Source organism: Chiloscyllium punctatum, chromosome 11 (genome assembly GCF_047496795.1).
Source record: "Chiloscyllium punctatum isolate Juve2018m chromosome 11, sChiPun1.3, whole genome shotgun sequence".
NCBI classification, from domain to species: Eukaryota; Metazoa; Chordata; class Chondrichthyes; order Orectolobiformes; family Hemiscylliidae; genus Chiloscyllium; species Chiloscyllium punctatum.
Window position 1 is genome coordinate 114,330,010 of NC_092749.1, and position 16,651 is coordinate 114,346,660.

At 43.6% G+C, this 16,651-nt stretch overlaps 1 protein-coding gene across 1 annotated transcript in view; it reads left to right on the forward strand.

Moving 5' to 3' along the window:
- Positions 1-16,651, forward strand: part of LOC140483404 (ras-related protein ORAB-1-like) — a 39,776-nt gene that overhangs the window by 13,335 nt on the left and 9,790 nt on the right. Inside the window, exons 2-3 of the mRNA XM_072581653.1 lie at positions 7,509-7,581; positions 16,478-16,573. Of these exons, the coding sequence (XP_072437754.1) occupies positions 7,509-7,581; positions 16,478-16,573 (169 nt within the window). The remainder of the gene's footprint in view (positions 1-7,508; positions 7,582-16,477; positions 16,574-16,651) is intronic.

The following is a 16,651-nucleotide window of genomic DNA, read 5'->3' on the forward strand; positions in this document are numbered from 1 at the left end:
CCCCACCCCCATCTCCCCCAACCCCCCCACCCCCATCTCCCCCAACCCCCCCACCCCCATCTCCCCCAACCCCCCCACCCCCATCTCCCCCAACCCCCCCACCCCCATCTCCCCCAACCCCCCCACCCCCATCTCCCCCAACCCCCCCACCCCCATCTCCCCCAAACCCCCCCATCTCCCCAACCCCCCTCCCTCCACCCCCAAACCCCCCACTTCTCCCAACCCCCCCCCCCACCCCCACTTCCCCCCACTTCTCCCTCCCCCCCTTCCCGTTTCCTCCCCCCCCCTCCCGTTTCCTCCCCCCCCTCCCGTTTCCTCCCCCCCCCCTCCCGTTTCCTCCCCCCCCCTCCCGTTTCCTCCCCCCCCCTCCCGTTTCCTCCCCCCCCCTCCCGTTTCCTCCCCCCCCCTCCCGTTTCCTCCCCCCCCCCTCCCGTTTCCTCCCCCCCCCCTCCCGTTTCCTCCCCCCCCCCTCCCGTTTCCTCCCCCCCCTCCCGTTTCCTCCCCCCCCCTCCCGTTTCCTCCCCCCCCCCCCGTTTCCCTCCCCCCCCCCTCCCGTTTCCTCCCCCCCCCTCCCGTTTCCTCCCCCCCCCTCCCGTTTCCTCCCCCCCCCTCCCGTTTCCTCCCCCCCCCTCCCGTTTCCTCCCCCCCCTCCCGTTTCCTCCCCCCCCTCCCGTTTCCTCCCCCCCCCTCCCGTTTCCTCCCCCCCCCTCCCGTTTCCTCCCCCCCCCTCCCGTTTCCTCCCCCCCCCTCCCGTTTCCTCCCCCCCCCTCCCGTTTCCTCCCCCCCCCCTCCCGTTTCCTCCCCCCCCCTCCCGTTTCCTCCCCCCCCCTCCCGTTTCCTCCCCCCCCCTCCCGTTTCCTCCCCCCCCCCTCCCGTTTCCTCCCCCCCCTCCCGTTTCCTCCCCCCCCCTCCCGTTTCCTCCCCCCCCTCCCGTTTCCTCCCCCCCCCTCCCGTTTCCTCCTCCCCCCCTCCCGTTTCCTCCCCCCCCCTCCCGTTTCCTCCCCCCCCTCCCGTTTCCTCCCCCCCCCTCCCGTTTCCTCCCCCCCCCTCCCGTTTCCTCCCCCCCCCTCCCGTTTCCTCCCCCCCCCTCCCGTTTCCTCCCCCCCCCTCCCGTTTCCTCCCCCCCCCCTCCCGTTTCCTCCCCCCCCCTCCCGTTTCCTCCCCCCCCCCCTCCCGTTTCCTCCCCCCCCCCTCCCGTTTCCTCCCCCCCCCTCCCGTTTCCTCCCCCCCCCCTCCCGTTTCCTCCCCCCCCCCTCCCGTTTCCTCCCCCCCCCTCCCGTTTCCTCCCCCCCCCTCCCGTTTCTCTCCCCCCCCCCCCCCCGTTTCTCCCCCCCCCCCCCCCCCCCATCTCTCTCCACCCCCCCCCCTCCCATCTCTCTCCACCCCCCCCCCTCCCCGGTTCCCAGCTCCCTCTCACTGTATTCCCATTTTCCCTTCATTCCCTGCTTCTCTCCTCTTTTTTAATGATCTCTCCCCCACCACACTCTGTCTTTCTTATCCAAAAACCAGCCTCCACCCGTCCCCTCTCCACCATTACCCACCTTTTTTTTGAGTCTAAGGGCTATTGGCTGAAGCTGTTCCATTTGAATTGTTATAGACCAGCCGTGGTCTATTTGAATGGCAGTGCAAACTAACTGATGGTATCCTGTTACCCTCTCCCTTGTACCAGCATTGTGAATTGCCTTGCCCTGTTCCTGTCAGGCCGCCTCATGCTATGCTGAATGGCCTCTTCTCCCCCCACCCCCGTCCAACTCTGAAGTGGAGAATCTGCTATTCCCACAGTCCTGTTAGCTGTTTTGTCCTGTTTCAATTCTTTTCAGGCCTGATTTTGCATGGTATTTTATTCCTCAATCCTGGACACTCCTAGATGTTGATCTTTATGGTTAATAGAATATCTTTTGGAAGAACTGTGCTGTTGGTAAAGGGTTTTTGGCATACTTTCCTGACCTATTCTAATGTGATCCACCCAGGATGTCAGGTGTCTGTCACGTGGACCTTGCGAACTAATGAACACTCAGCATAAGCGCTCTGGAATGTCACTTCTCTTTGTGCAGCTGAAGAGTCATGTTGTTAATGCTTTATAATAGTTTAATAATTCAAAACTAGTGAACATACAAAATGTCAATCAATTTGAATGTAATAATTTTGTTGGCCATAGGGTCACTATATACAAATTGCAAGCCAGTGACAAATGAGAGAGAGTGGTTCATCCCAGGCTTTGTTTTCGATTGGCCTGAAATCGCAGTGTTTCATGTCTGGTCTTGCATATAATGACTCCTGCACAGAGGATGACAGATCAGCTCCTTGAAAGGAACCAGTTAGGAAACAATTTCTAGGTTGTTTAAGCACTTTTAAGCAGTCTACGTATAACTTGAGCTAAGGCCTTTCAGTTGGTATGCTTCAGTTCATTGTGAAAGAATGACAGCCTAAGTGTTGAGGTTTGCAAATATCCTATATTTATGTAATAACATTTCAATGTAAATTACACAAAACACAATGCTTCAGCTAACAACAATCAGTCAAGATGTATTTGGATTTGAGGCTGGTTTCATCTGTGGTACTTGTGACAACTCAGCAACCATCAGTGCATGCAGTGAGCTGTTTAGTCTAGATGATATGTAAATTCTGTTGTGGGGGCTTCAAGCTCTAACCTTGTGTAGTAATATTTCAATTGAAGTGTTGCCAGCTGAACGAAGCACACGTTTGTGCTATTAAACCTTTTGATGGTTTTGCTGCAACCTTTTGCATCACTATGCCAATCTCCACTCTGTCTCAGTGCATCTGCTGCGTAAACCCTTGTCCATTTTTGTTTCCAGACTCAATAATTTCTGTACTTTCCTGGCTGACCTCTTGATTTTCGTGTTTCAATCCTGAACTATCTATTGACTGATCTGCAGCAAGTCCCACTCATCCATTATTATCTCATTAACTTTTCCAGATGCATAAATGCTTTGCTTAAAATTCTCATCCTTGTGTTCATAACCTTATCTGTAACCAATCCTAACCCTCGGAACGCTTCATTCCTCCAACCTTGACCTTGAGTATCCCCACCCCCACAAAGTCATGATATTTGCACTTGAGACTTTGGAATTCTATTGCAAACCCACTTCTGTTTTTCTGTCTTTAACATAGTCCTCAAAATCTTCGTCTATGACCAAGCATTTAATCATCCATTCTCACATTCCTTCTTTCAGCTCAGTGTCAGTATTGTCTGATTGCTCCCCTATATGTCACCTCAGAATATCTTGCTTCATGGCAGGTGCTATATACATGCATGCTGCCAGGATCTGACTTTGAGATCGTTCCTTGCATTTGTGTATACTTATGATTACAAATTGTATATTGCTAATCTAACTGATGAAATAATGCAGTTATAATATAAGTTAGTGCAATATTTATTGAAGTAATAACATTTAAATAACCGATGCTCCAATGAATATAGCGAAACACAAGATGGGCATGTTCACATAACTGGTAGTGTTTTACTTTCATGTACTATCATTTTTTTTAAAAAAGTAAGCAGTTGTAGGATTTACATGTTGAAGCAATTACTTTTTAAAACTAATCCATTTTGAACAGTAACTGAAATATTTATTTCAAAATACTGTACTATATTTTGTAAATGAACAAAAGTTTATATTGATCTGAAAATGAGTAATTGACAAAAATTGCTATTTCACTTGAGGTTAGTACATACAATTATGCCACTTGCAACTGTATCGCATTTGCACAAGACCTACTTGCCACACAACACTCTGTGACATCGTGGATTATATTTAAAAACCTCAAAGTACACTCCCAAGTCACCTGAGAGAATCCAAACTGATTTGGCATATGTTGAGCTAATGCTTGAGGAGCATTGGCTAATATTGTCATGTGGATCTGTGATGTAATATGAGACTCCTGCACAGTGGCTGGATATCTTTGACAGTATTGGAAAAGATTTATTTGTGTTTGTTTACTGAATACAGCCAGTCTGAAGTTAGTCATTATTTTTTGTCCTGATGATCGGGGTAATTTGTTCCATGTTGGTATTATACACTATATTTCAGTTAGTTCATTTTAGAATATTTGGGGTATTTTGTATTCTGGAGTGGCTTGGCTGAGGGTTCAAATGAGGATTGCAAATGGTGTTGTGACTTAGTTTCAGGATTTGTAGATAAGGTTGACAGTATTGATTGTACATGTCTGTCATTTTAAACAATGTCAAGTTATTTGCTTGACCACAAACCTGAGAGTTGAGGGTACAACATTATTTCAAGTCTAAGTAGATGACACAATTGAATCATAGGTTTTGCAGAGCTAGTGAAGTTGGTAAAGCAGTTGAGCAATGCAGAATTAAAAGTAGAATGTACAACCAAAATGAGTGTACACAGGGTTCAATTATATCATTTATAAATCCTAGAATGTGAGCTTTGTTTTGTCTTTGTTTTTGGATATGATTTCTAGAGGATGAAGTATGCAGAAAGTTGGTTTGAACAGCTATTTGTGATCTGTTGTGAACAGAAGACAAGGGCATTCGCAAATTTCTATTTCACTCAAGACTGTATTTTTTGAGGTGAATGAATAGTTGATATCAAGTCAGTGTTTGCTGAAAGTCTAGTTTTGAGTTTTCCACCCCTTTCTCCACCTTTTTCTTTCCTGCCAACTCAGTCTATGTATCAAATTGTTCTTTAAATTAGTATGTTTCTGAACTGTGAAAGCAAAACTATAATAAATGCAGGGGTTATTACAAGTCTAATCTGGCTCTTTCTCTATGAAGCAAGGTCCAAATTTGCTCCAGTTAACTCCATCCACATCATTGTGGGATATGATGCGAACCAAACAGCGAAAACAAGTGCTGGAAGCAGTCAACCCCGAAGTGTCTGGCAAAGAAAATTCTCTGAAGGGAAGGAGTTTGGGGTAGATGCGCTGAGGAATTGAGAACAAAGGGGTCACTCTCTAAGATGCCAGTCTTTTAACACTGAGATAAAGATCATCTCTTCCCTCATAGTAAATGTTAGTAATTTGTTGCTCCTGGGAGATACGATGCTCCATCAGAGTGCTTTTAAGGCTGGGATTGATAGATTTTTGGTGTCTGAGAATCATGCGCTGTGGGGAGTAGACAGGAAAATGGTGTTGAAACCCAGTATCAGCTGTGGTTGTGTTGAGTGGTGGAAACTTGAGGTCATGCAGATTGAGTGAATGTGTTCAACAAGGTGATGGTGTAATCATCGTTGCCCTTTCCCAGCATAGAGGATACTACATTGTGAACAGTAAATGGTTATTTCACCTGGAAATGAGTTGGGTCTGCCCTTGAGCAGTGGAAAGGGAGAGGGTGAAAGATCAGGTATAGCATTTTCTCTGTTGCATGGGAAGGATCTGTGTGATGGTGAAGGATTGCTCATGGGTGTTTGAAGGATGGACAAGGGAGAATCGAAGGGAATTGAAATGGGGGTGGGGGTGTGTGGGGAGAAGGTGCGTTCAGTGCTGCCATTGTGCTGTAATGAAGGAAATTTGTAGCTTTTAGTCTGTTGAATTACAATGGCTGGTGGATAGAATAGGGGAAGTCTGGATGGAGGAGAAAGGGTCAGAAGTGTAGTACAGAGAAGGGAATTCTTGGTTGATGAAAAACATGTTGGAAGCACTAATTAGAAAAGTGGCATTTGCATCCTGAGATGGTGTTTATACATGCAGGGGGAGTGCCCTGGTCACCTACATTTCCCAAACGTATTGTGACAACCTATTAGCCTCATGGCCTAGACCAAGTTTTACCTGGATCAGCAGTGCCCAGCGATGTGCTTCACTCTGCTCACCAAAGCGGAGTTTTGCCAAATGTGCACTGCTCAAATGTAATCATGTATATATTCTAGACCAGAGTTGAAAAATGTGATGCTGGAAAAACATAGCAGGCCAGGCAGCATCCGAGGAGCAGGAGAATCGACGTTTCGGGCATAAGCCCTTTTTCAGGAAGGGGCATGGATAGGGTAAATAGGCAAAGTCTTTTCTCTGGGGTGGGGGGCGTGCAGAACTCGAGGGCATAGGTTTAGGGTGAGGGGGGAAGATATAAAACAGGCCTGGGGGCAACTTTTTCACACAGGGTGGTACTTGTATGGAATGAAGTGGCATAGGCTGGTACAATTGCAACATGTAAGAGGCATTTGGATGGGTATATGAATAGGAAAGGTTAGGAGGGATATGGGTCGGGTGCTGGCAGGTGGGACTAGATTGGGTTGGGATATCTGGTCGGCGTGGACAGGTTGGACCGAAAGGTCTGTTTCCGTGCTGTACATCTCTATGACTCTACATATAAAAAGCAGGTCTGGTAGCATCTGTGGAGAGGGAAACAGTTAAGGTTCCAAGTTTGATATGACTCTTCAAGACTGGATTATTGATACAGGTGGCTTAAAGGGCCATTTTAACATCAGATTATTTCAAGTGCAGATGTATGATTCTTCATGGCTGCCAAATAAAGTTCCAATCTTTCTCATTCTCAGTTTTGAGTACATTACTAATTTAATGTTGGGTTTTCTTCCAGAAGTTGTCCTTGTTCAAAGGGCATGGAAGAAACCTGAGAGACATGGGTTAACGATGTAAACAAGAAAAAGCTCATAAAATTACCATGGGTCAGATACTAGGCAGGAAAAATTGATTATTTATGAATGGTTCCACCACAACCCTCCATTAGAATCATCTATTTTCCACCAACTGCAGTATATCTTGGAACTCAGGAATGTAGTTTTGATAGAGTCCTAGACTTGGAGGGTGTTTGAGATAAAATGTTGGTTCAAATTTCTGCAATCTTTAAGCATGTTAATTAGTTGAAATATTTCATTCAATGAACAATTTCATCAGTAACACTCTGCTTACGAGTGCTAGAGAGGTGTGTGAGGATGTGATAGGGTGTAGCTAGTAGAAACTTTAACTTTTCAGATAAGTACTGAGTTCATCTCTCCTGATATCGCCTTTGGATCAATATTCACTTGGTTTGACTTCAAGTGGAAGCCTCTTTTTCTCTCTCTACTTCACTTTCCTTCTTTAAAATGCTCCTTTAAAGCTCTGGACCTGACTTCTATGTCAGCATGTATTTTATAATGCTCATTTTGCCTCATGTGAAGCATTTGGGCCTTCTATGATCTTGATGTATTGGATAAACAGTTGTGTATCTGTTGTTAGGCTGATATTCGACATTAAAGGCATTGAAGGTATTGGTGACACTGGGAAGGATATCCAATTCAGTTGAGATGCTGTTGGGTGTGGCTATCTGACAATGTATCCAGGGCACTCTTCAGTGAAGCTAAGTCATTGAATCCTATTATCGTAAGATTCTCAGGTGTGGCATGAATAATAATTGAGAAGTAAGGCAGCAAATGCATAATTGTATTTGGGTGAGAGAGTTCTATTTTTATGCAGGTACAATTATGAAAGATGACACTCTGCAAATGACTATTTTAGCCATAATATATTGTTAAAGAATATCAAGTTCTTAGTGTAATCTTTGGCAAACTTTTCTCTTTTATCTATTTCAGTGACTATTTATTCAAGCTGCTGCTGATTGGAGACTCCGGTGTTGGAAAATCTTGTCTCCTCCTTAGATTTGCAGTAAGTATAGCATTCATTTCTTTGGTAATTTGCTGTCAATGTTTTATACCAGCTTTATGACTGGCCTGTTGTTGCATATACTGTTTACATCCAACGGTTCACTTCACCCTGTTAATACATTTTAATACACATTTACCTCTCCCAGGTATGGGTTAATTCTAAATAGTTATCACGGTAACAGAGAAACTACAGGAAGTGACTGGTCCATGCCACACCCACAATTATACATTTGATATCATAGAATATGTCATTCAGCCTGTTGAGTCTACACCAACCCCACCCAAGCATCTGACTCACCCTAACCCTGCATTTCCCATGGCCCATCCACCCAATCTGCACATCTTTGGGCAGTAAGAGGAAACTGCACAAACCTGGGGAGTAAGTCACTCTGGGGTGGAATCAAATCTGGGTACCTGATGCTGTGAGGCAGGAGTGGTTGTCACTTTGCCGCTAATAGAATAAAGTGAAAACCCACAAGCTCCTTCCAATTTGTCCTTCCAATTTGAGTTGTATCTGAAGAGAGTATTCTGAACTGTTAATGGTTTGAAGTTCTTGGGTTTCAAGATTGATCATCTGTTAGAAGACAGTTGTCTCCTTTCTTGTACTGTTTATCTCCCTGAGATCAGTAAGCTTTGTACAGTAAAGGAGAGATTGCATCCAGAGTGAGACACAGCCAGAATATATAGTTCAGAGAAATTAGAAGCACTGGGAATTTGGAGCAGAGGGGAAGAGGTGCTTTTTGTATGCTTTTTTTTGCCTCATAGCTTGTAATGGTTTTTAACAGGATAAATTGAAGCTCAGGATCAGAGGCTCAGCACAAAAATTGACATCCCAGGAGAACTAAGGTCACTTGGTGATAGCTACTAATTTGACTGACTATTATTACTTTCAGATTGAACGTAAATAAGGGAAATATTTACAGGCTTACAACTAAATGACTAGTATGGAATCTTTAAAAGTCAAATTAAGTACTAATTAAATGAAATAGAGATGCTGGGCCAGGCAATGTATAAAAAGGTAGACTTGAGCTGAAGGAACCCTTAGGGAGCAGTGCCCATAATATGAAAGAATTCACCCTTCAGTTGGAGGAGGAGAAGCTGGAATCAGATCTAACAATATTACAATTGAGTAAAGGTAACTACACAGATTTGAGGGAGGAGCTGGCCTGAGTTAATTGGAAGAGAAACCTAGTTGGAAAACTATGAAGCGGTAATAGCAGGAGTTTGTGGGGTAATTTGAGAGGCATAGCAAAATTTCGTCCCAAGGAAGAAGAAACAGACAGAGGGAAGAATGAGAAAACCGTGGCGAATAAGGCAAGTCAGACAGCATAAAAACAAACATGGAGAAAGGGTGGACTGCAGATGTTAGAGATCAGAGCTGGAAAATGTGGTGCTGGAAAAGCGCAGCAGGTCAGGCAGCATCCAAGGAGCAGGAGAATCGACGTTTCGGACATTAGAAGAAGGGCTTATACCCAAAACGTCGATTCTCCTCCTTGGATGTTGCCTGACCTGCGCTTTTCCAGCACCACATTTTTCAGCATAAAAGCAAAACATATAATGTGAATATTTCTGGAAACCCTTTTAAAAGCCAGCAAATAGCTTTAAAATAGCAATGAGGAGGGAAACAATGAAGTGTAAGAGAAGGCTAGCTATTACAGCAGTCTTTTTAGATATTGGTCTGCTGGCGAATGAGGCTGGATAGGTAGTAATGGGGAGCAAAGAAATGGCAGAGTGGAAGACACCAGCAGTGTACTGGAACTTCGAGAGTCGGGGCAGAAATGAGAATAATTGCCATCACTAAGGAGAAGGTGCTAGGGAAGCTGAAAAGTCTGAAGGTGGATAAATCACCTGGATCAGATGGACTGCACCCAGTAATTCTGAAAGAGATAACTGAGGAGATTGATCTTTCAGCAATCGCTGGAGTCAGGGAGGGTCCCAGAGAACTGGAAAATTGCTAATGCAACATCCCTGTTTAAGATACGAGGGATGACAGGAAACTATAAGCTGATTAGTCTGACATCAGTTTTTGGTAAGATTTTAAAACCCACTTTAAAATGAGATTGCAGAGTACTTGGAAGTGCATGGTAAAATAGGGCTGAGTCATAGAGATGTACAGCATGGAAACAGACCCTTCGGTCCAACTCATCTATGCCAACCAGATATCCCAACCCAATCTAGTCCCATTTGCCAGCACCCAGCTCATATCCCTCCAAACCCTTGCTATTCATAAACCCATCCAGATGCCTTTTAAATGTTGCAATTGTACCAGCCTCCACCATTCCTTCGGCAGCTCAATCCATAAACGTACCATCCTCTTTGTGAAAAAGCCGCCCCTATTTTTTATATCTTTCCCCCTTCACCCTAAACCTATGCCCTTTAGTTCTGGTCTGCTCCATCCCAAGGAAGAGACTTTGTTTATCTTATCCATGCCCTTGGTGATTTCATGAACCTCTATTGGTCACCCCTCTGCCCCTGACCCTCCAGGGAAAACAGTGGCTTTGTCAAGGGAGGTCATGCCGAACAGATCTGTTAGAATTCTTTGAAAAGGTAATGAGCAAGTTAGATAAAGAAGAGCAAATTAATGTGATCTACTCTGAATTTCAGAAGGCCTTTGATATGGTGCAGCACAGAAGGTTGCTCAATAAGAACTCATGGTGTTCGAGGCAAGGTACTCATGGACAGAGGATTGGCTGACTGGCAAAAGGCAGAGTGGGGCTAAAGGAGGCTTTTTCAAGATGGTAACTAGTGGAATATCATGGGCTAATGTTGGGACCCACAGCTATTCTGGTTATATGTTAACAACTTGGATGAAGGAACTGAGGGCATTGCTGCTAATCTTGCAGTTGTCAAAAAGATGGAGGGAGTGTTGTGGAAGCAGTGGAGGCTGCAAAAGGACTTCCATAAGCATGGAAAGTGGACAGACAAGTGTTAGATGGAACACAATGTTGGAAAGTGAGAATTTATGCACCTTGATAGGAAGAAAAGTATAGGCTATTTACTCAATGGGGAAAGGCTTTGGAAGTCTGAAGCACAAGTAACCTGAGAGTCCTGGTTCAGGACTATCTCTTAAAGTTAACATGCTGGTTCAGTTGGCAAGGCAAAAGCCAAGTCAGCATTCGCTTCAAGAGGACTAGAATTCAGGAGTAGAAATGTACTGCTGAGGCTGTATACACTGTGGTCGGACCATGTTTGGAATATTGAGAGCCTTTTTGGACCCTGTATCTAAGGAAGGATGTGCTGCCATTGGAGGGGTTTCAGAGGAGATTTACAAGTATGATCCCAGAAATGAAGGGCTTGTCATATGAAAAGCATTTGAGGACTCTGGATTCGTATTTAATGGATGTAAAGGATTGAGGGGGAGATCAGATAGAAACGTACAGAATACTTGACTGAGTGGACATGAATAGTATGCTTCCACTGGCAGCAGAGACTAGGGTGGTGAATCTGTGGAACTCATTGATACAGAGGGCTTTTATAGGCCTGGCCATTGAAAGAGAGAAGTTGTTGATTAGTAAGGGGTTCAAGGGTTATGGGGTTGAGAAACATTCCAGCCATGAGCAAATGGCATAGTTGACCTGATGGGCTGAATGGTCTAATTCTGTGCCGATATCTTATGGCCTTGCTCCTGTCCTCCACCCCAAAAACACCCCTCAAAACTGAGGGGCAAATTGAGGCAGGCTAAGCTGGGCTCTTGTTATCCTGTGCTGATGTTTGTACCTGTTACATTCGGTTTTTAGATTAGATTATTTGCAGTGGTTTAGTAACATTGTACAGTAAAATAACTACGGTGATGAGAATCTGGTGTAATTGTAAAAGTAAAATGAATTGATTTCTTACTAATGTGGCAGTGAATGGGGAGTATGGTTGAGGGCAGGGAACAAGCCTTCCTTCATAGAGGGTTTCAAAACTGACTGGGCAAACTGTTGCTGCTTGAAAAGGAAACCATTGCAAGGGTGTGGATTTAAAATCCTCTGCAAATATGGCAGGGGAGATGTATGAAGTATGTGATGTGGGACATGTTTGCTACTAGGTGTAACTCAAAGCCCAGATAGCCAGGTTTCACCACGACCAAACTATCTTGATGCTCTTCACTGTAATTTCATCAATCTTCCAAAATGAAACACTCCTCTCATGCAATGTTCATGCTGGTGTCTAATTGTGAATGAATCTTGAGGGGCATGTTTATAGTTTACAAGTATACATTTGTGTTTCAGTTTTAATTGACTATCTGCAAAAGAGATTAAACATTTTGTCAACTCTGAAAATGGAGACAGTGGATGGATGAATTTCAATGGAACCTCTTTGAAATGTATTGATCCCGATAGTCATGTCTGCCTTACTTATGGAACCCTTCCTATGTGGTGGAAGGTAGCATGAATGATGGGTGTAATGCTATAATTTAACTTGCCCTGATTACTTCCTAGATTACCTTGGTAATGTAGCTCTGCTTTGGGTTTTGGACTCTGACATTTGCTGTTCTCAGGATGTTTTTTTTTGGAGGGAAGGTGGAAGGGGTTTAGAAGTTGGGCATGGTGAACAAAGTAAAAGGCAAGACACAGCTGCTAGTTTTTTGCCCTGTTTGCTAGTTAGTGGATGAGAGGGGAATTATTTGGGCCACACTTACTGCAATGGCCACCCTTAATGATTTCTGAGCCATTTTTCTAGCTGTAAATAGGGAGTATGGGAGGGGGCAGATAACAAACCTTTCTTGATGGAGGTTTTCAAAACTGAGTGGGCTGGCTAGAGTTGAGAAAGAGAAACTGTTCCTACTCATAAAGGAAACATCATCTGCAAAAGAGGCAATGTGAATATTTAGTGATATATTGAACAAATCTGGATTGTTAAGTCTTTCACCTTTTAGAATGCAGGTTTTGGTTCATTAATATGTAAATCCAAGAACTACTTTTAAGTGACTTTTTCAAAATAACTTAACAATTCAGGTTTGTTCAGTATATCACTAACTATTATGATGCTAAATGTTGGCTATAAATTGTGTATTACTGTCTTATACTCCACAACCACCTGAAGGAGCAACGCTCCGAAAGCTAGTGTTTCCAAATAAACCTGTTGGACTATAGCCTGGTGTTGTGTGATTTTTAACTGTGTCCTATTTCTTGCGTATATTGCAGCCATGGTCTGAACTCACTATTTTCCTACCTTCTCCCATGGACAAAAAATTTGGGATATGATAGTAACTGTTCCACCTTTTTGTATCAAGCAGAATTAGATCTATGAAATGTTTCTTTTGCTGTGTTATTCCTCCAAGGGTTGTAGCTGTATAACACTGCACACTGTTTCCAGATGAATGATGAGGTTTCTAGTTTGTTTTGTTTGGATTGAAAACTTTCATTGTTGCCTGTTGTTTGCCTTAAGTTTCACAAACAGGGAATCTGTGTGTAAATTGAATATGTCGAACTCCAATTGGACTTCGTGTCTGCTAACTTTATTCTTTCACTCCTTTGTGCTATCTCAGCACAGTTTCCAAAATATTTAATTTAATTTCTCATAACAGAAAACTTTGTAACTAATTTTGAGTTGCATTAATTCTTGTGGCTGGTAAAAGTTGGGCCAAATAAGATTGATTCTTTTCTGTCTGCTTGGGATAGTTTGTAAAGGAGGGAGAGCATGTTGATAATGCAGTGTGAAAGTCTACATTGGAAACTCACAGATAAAGGTAGTAAATTACAGGTTTGTAATTTCTTAACTGTGTTCCAGGGCAAAGTATCCAATGCTGTGCTTCCCAAGTGTTCCTCGACTATGAACCCTTTGAGGCTTGTAAACGTTTGCAAGCCCTCAGTGGGGTGTTGAGAGCAGAGCTGTGTCAGAAGGGAAGCCTGCCTGTTACAACTTGGTCAGAGTTCCATAGTGCCCATTGCTGTCTTGGAGCTTTGTACCTCTGAAATTTCGGCTCATGTCCTCACTTGGGATCCTGACCTCGCTGAAAATTTGAAAGCGTTAAGCATGTGACTTTTGGTTCATGGTGATTTATCTAATTGTTTTCAGAAATGTTAGTATTTGCAACTTAGCTTTTGAAGGGTGGAATGGTTAGGAAGTGGGCAAAATAGGAGGAAATGTCAACTGTTCCCCTTTTTCCCCACCAATTAAAATCTTTGCCAATTGGTGATCTTGCATAAAAACTGTAATCTGAGCAGAAATACTAAATTGGTGGCTAAACTGGAAACACTCCTGTTTGTTCAGATTGTGCTCCACTTGTGTGCCTTAAACAGCAAGGCAACTGATACACATGGAGTTTGGGGTGGGGAAAGTTGAGGAATTTCTATGGTAACTCAGGACTAGGATGTAAGTTGACATGTCATACATGGATGGACATTAATTACAGAATGTAGTGTCCTGAATCCAATTAAAATGCCTCAATTGGAAATATGAAAACCGTTGTGTTCAACAGTATTAAAAAGGAACAAAATGTCCTACAAGTCCCAACATACAAACCAGCCAACGCTGAAAGGTAGAGAGACGTGATTTTTTTTTTACAATCCTTAGTCTGATCCATGATGTTCTTGTAGAGTTACAATGGAGAGTGCTGTGCTGACCTTTCACACCACTCTACTCGCCTTGTTGAGAGCTAAATTAACCAAGCTGACACAAGATGAAGAAGCAAATGTGCCACACCCAGCATTTGCATTTTGTGATGTTTATGTTTTGTCCCTCCTTCCAACTGGGTTGGCTGAGGGCAGGCTGAAACTGCATTTGTCAGTTTGAAATTGAATCAGCCTTCTTCTAAAACATTGTGCATTGTTCCTGTTGCAGCTGGGAGCACTGTTTCAGGAAACTCTTTTGCTGTATAAATGCTGTCCTGAATTGTCTCACTCCTAGTAATATGAAAGCAATTGATAGTACTTTTAAGGAAACTGCTTCCAGTCTTTAACGCCCTCGTCTTGGGTGGTGAATAATGCAGGGCTATTTTCATAAGTTTGAGCAGTCAAAACCAAAGTTGTCCTGTTGCATACAGCTGTTTCAAAAAGCAGCAGCTTGCAAGTTAATATCTGTAGCTATTTTTCCTTAACCTGATCCTTGATCAACACAATATTCCTCATGCTCAGAATGTATGGCTGGTTGTTAACTTGTTAAACTTTGGGGCTGGTGCTAACTACTCAGAAAACTGAAAACTACCGGGAGCAATATAACAGCAAAAGTGCTTCTGTTCGTTTTCTGGCATAATTTTATAGGTGCTTCCACTAAGTGGTAGTCAGAAACTCGTTGTTGCATGTGTCGTTTCACCATAAGCAAAAGATGCTTTGATTGCTTTCTTTGGCATGTATTGTACTGATTATTATAACCTGGGAGGGACCTTCAGTCCCACTCACTAACTGATTACATTTCTGCTCATGAAGGATCTACTTAGTTCATGAATGCAAACTGCAGATAGTAGTATTATCAGAATTGAAAACAAATAGTCATAGAGATGTACAGCATGGAAACTGACCCTTCGGTCCAACCCGTCCATGCCGACCAGATATCCCAACTCAATCTAGTCCCACCTGCCAGCACCCGGCCCTTATCCCTCCAAACTCTCCCTATTCATCCAACTGTCTCTAAAATGTTGCAGTTGTACCAGCCTCCATCACTTCCTTTGGCAGCTTATTCTGTTCAGGTACCACCCTCTGTGTGAAAACGTTGCCCCGTAGGTCTCTATGCCCTCTAGTTCTGGACTCCCTGACCCCAGGGAAAAGACTTTGCCTATTTACCCTATCCATGCCCCTCATGATTTTGTAAACCTCTGTAAGGTCACCCCTCAGCTTCTGACGCTCCAGGGAAAATAGCCCCAGCCTGTTCAGCCTCTGTCTATAACTTAAATCCTCCAACCCTGGCAACATCCTTGTAAATCTTTTCGGAACCCTTTCAAGTTTCGTAACATCTTTCTGATAGGAAGACCAGAATTCCACGCAATATTCCAACAGTGGTTCCGTACAGTCGCAACATGACCTACCAACTCCTGTATTCAATACTCTGACCAATAAAAGAGAGCATACCAAATGCCGCCTTCACTATCCTGTCTACCTGTGACTCCACTTTCAAGGAGCTATGAACCTGCACTCCAAGGTCTTTGTTAAACAGCACTCCCTAGGATCTTATCATTAAGTGTATAAGTCCTACTAAGATTTGCTTTCCCAAAATGCAGCACCATGCATTTATCTGAATTAAACTCCATCTGCTGCTTCTCAGCCCATTGGCCCATCTGTTCAAGATCCTGATGTAATCCGAGGTCACCGTCTTCGCTGTCCACTACACCTCCAATTTTGGTGTCATCTACAAACTTAGTAACTGTACCTCTTATGCTCACATCCAAATCATTTATGTAAATGACAAAACAAGTAGAGGGCCCAGCACCGATCCTTGTGGCACTCCACTGGATACAGGCCTCCAGTCTGAAAAACAACCCTCCACCACCACCCTCTGTCTTCTACCTTTGAGCCAGTTCTGTATCCAAATGGCTAGTTCTCCCTGTATTCCGTGAGATCTAGCCTTGCTAATCAGTCTCCCATGGGGAACCTTGTCAAATGCCTTACTGAAGTCTATATAGATCACATCTACTGCTCTGCCCTCATCAATCTTTTTTGTTACTTCCTCAAAAAATATGGCAGTCTATTCCTTTTGAAGGTAAACAGCATTTTTAAAACAGCTGTAACCATTATTAACACTGAGTGCACTTTTAGGCCCTATCTTTGCAGAGAGGTACTTCATAATTTCTTAACATGTTTCCAAAATGCAACCCAGTTCTGGGTTTGAATAGATATTACAGTCCAGGTGGATGAAGCCACGAAACCATAGCACTGAGAACAATTCAGATTGATTGTTAATCGACAACAAGGAGGTGGTTTCATTCTGGTCCAACTGTACTTCACAATATCAAGCTTGAATATTCTGTTAATTTCCAGGATGATACGTACACAGAAAGTTATATCAGTACAATCGGTGTGGACTTCAAAATCAGAACTATAGAGTTAGATGGCAAGACTATCAAACTTCAAATTGTAAGTATCTCTAAATGCTGCAGAAATTGCTAAAATTCAGGTTAAATATTTCTAATGTGCTATTTCATGATTTTTAAA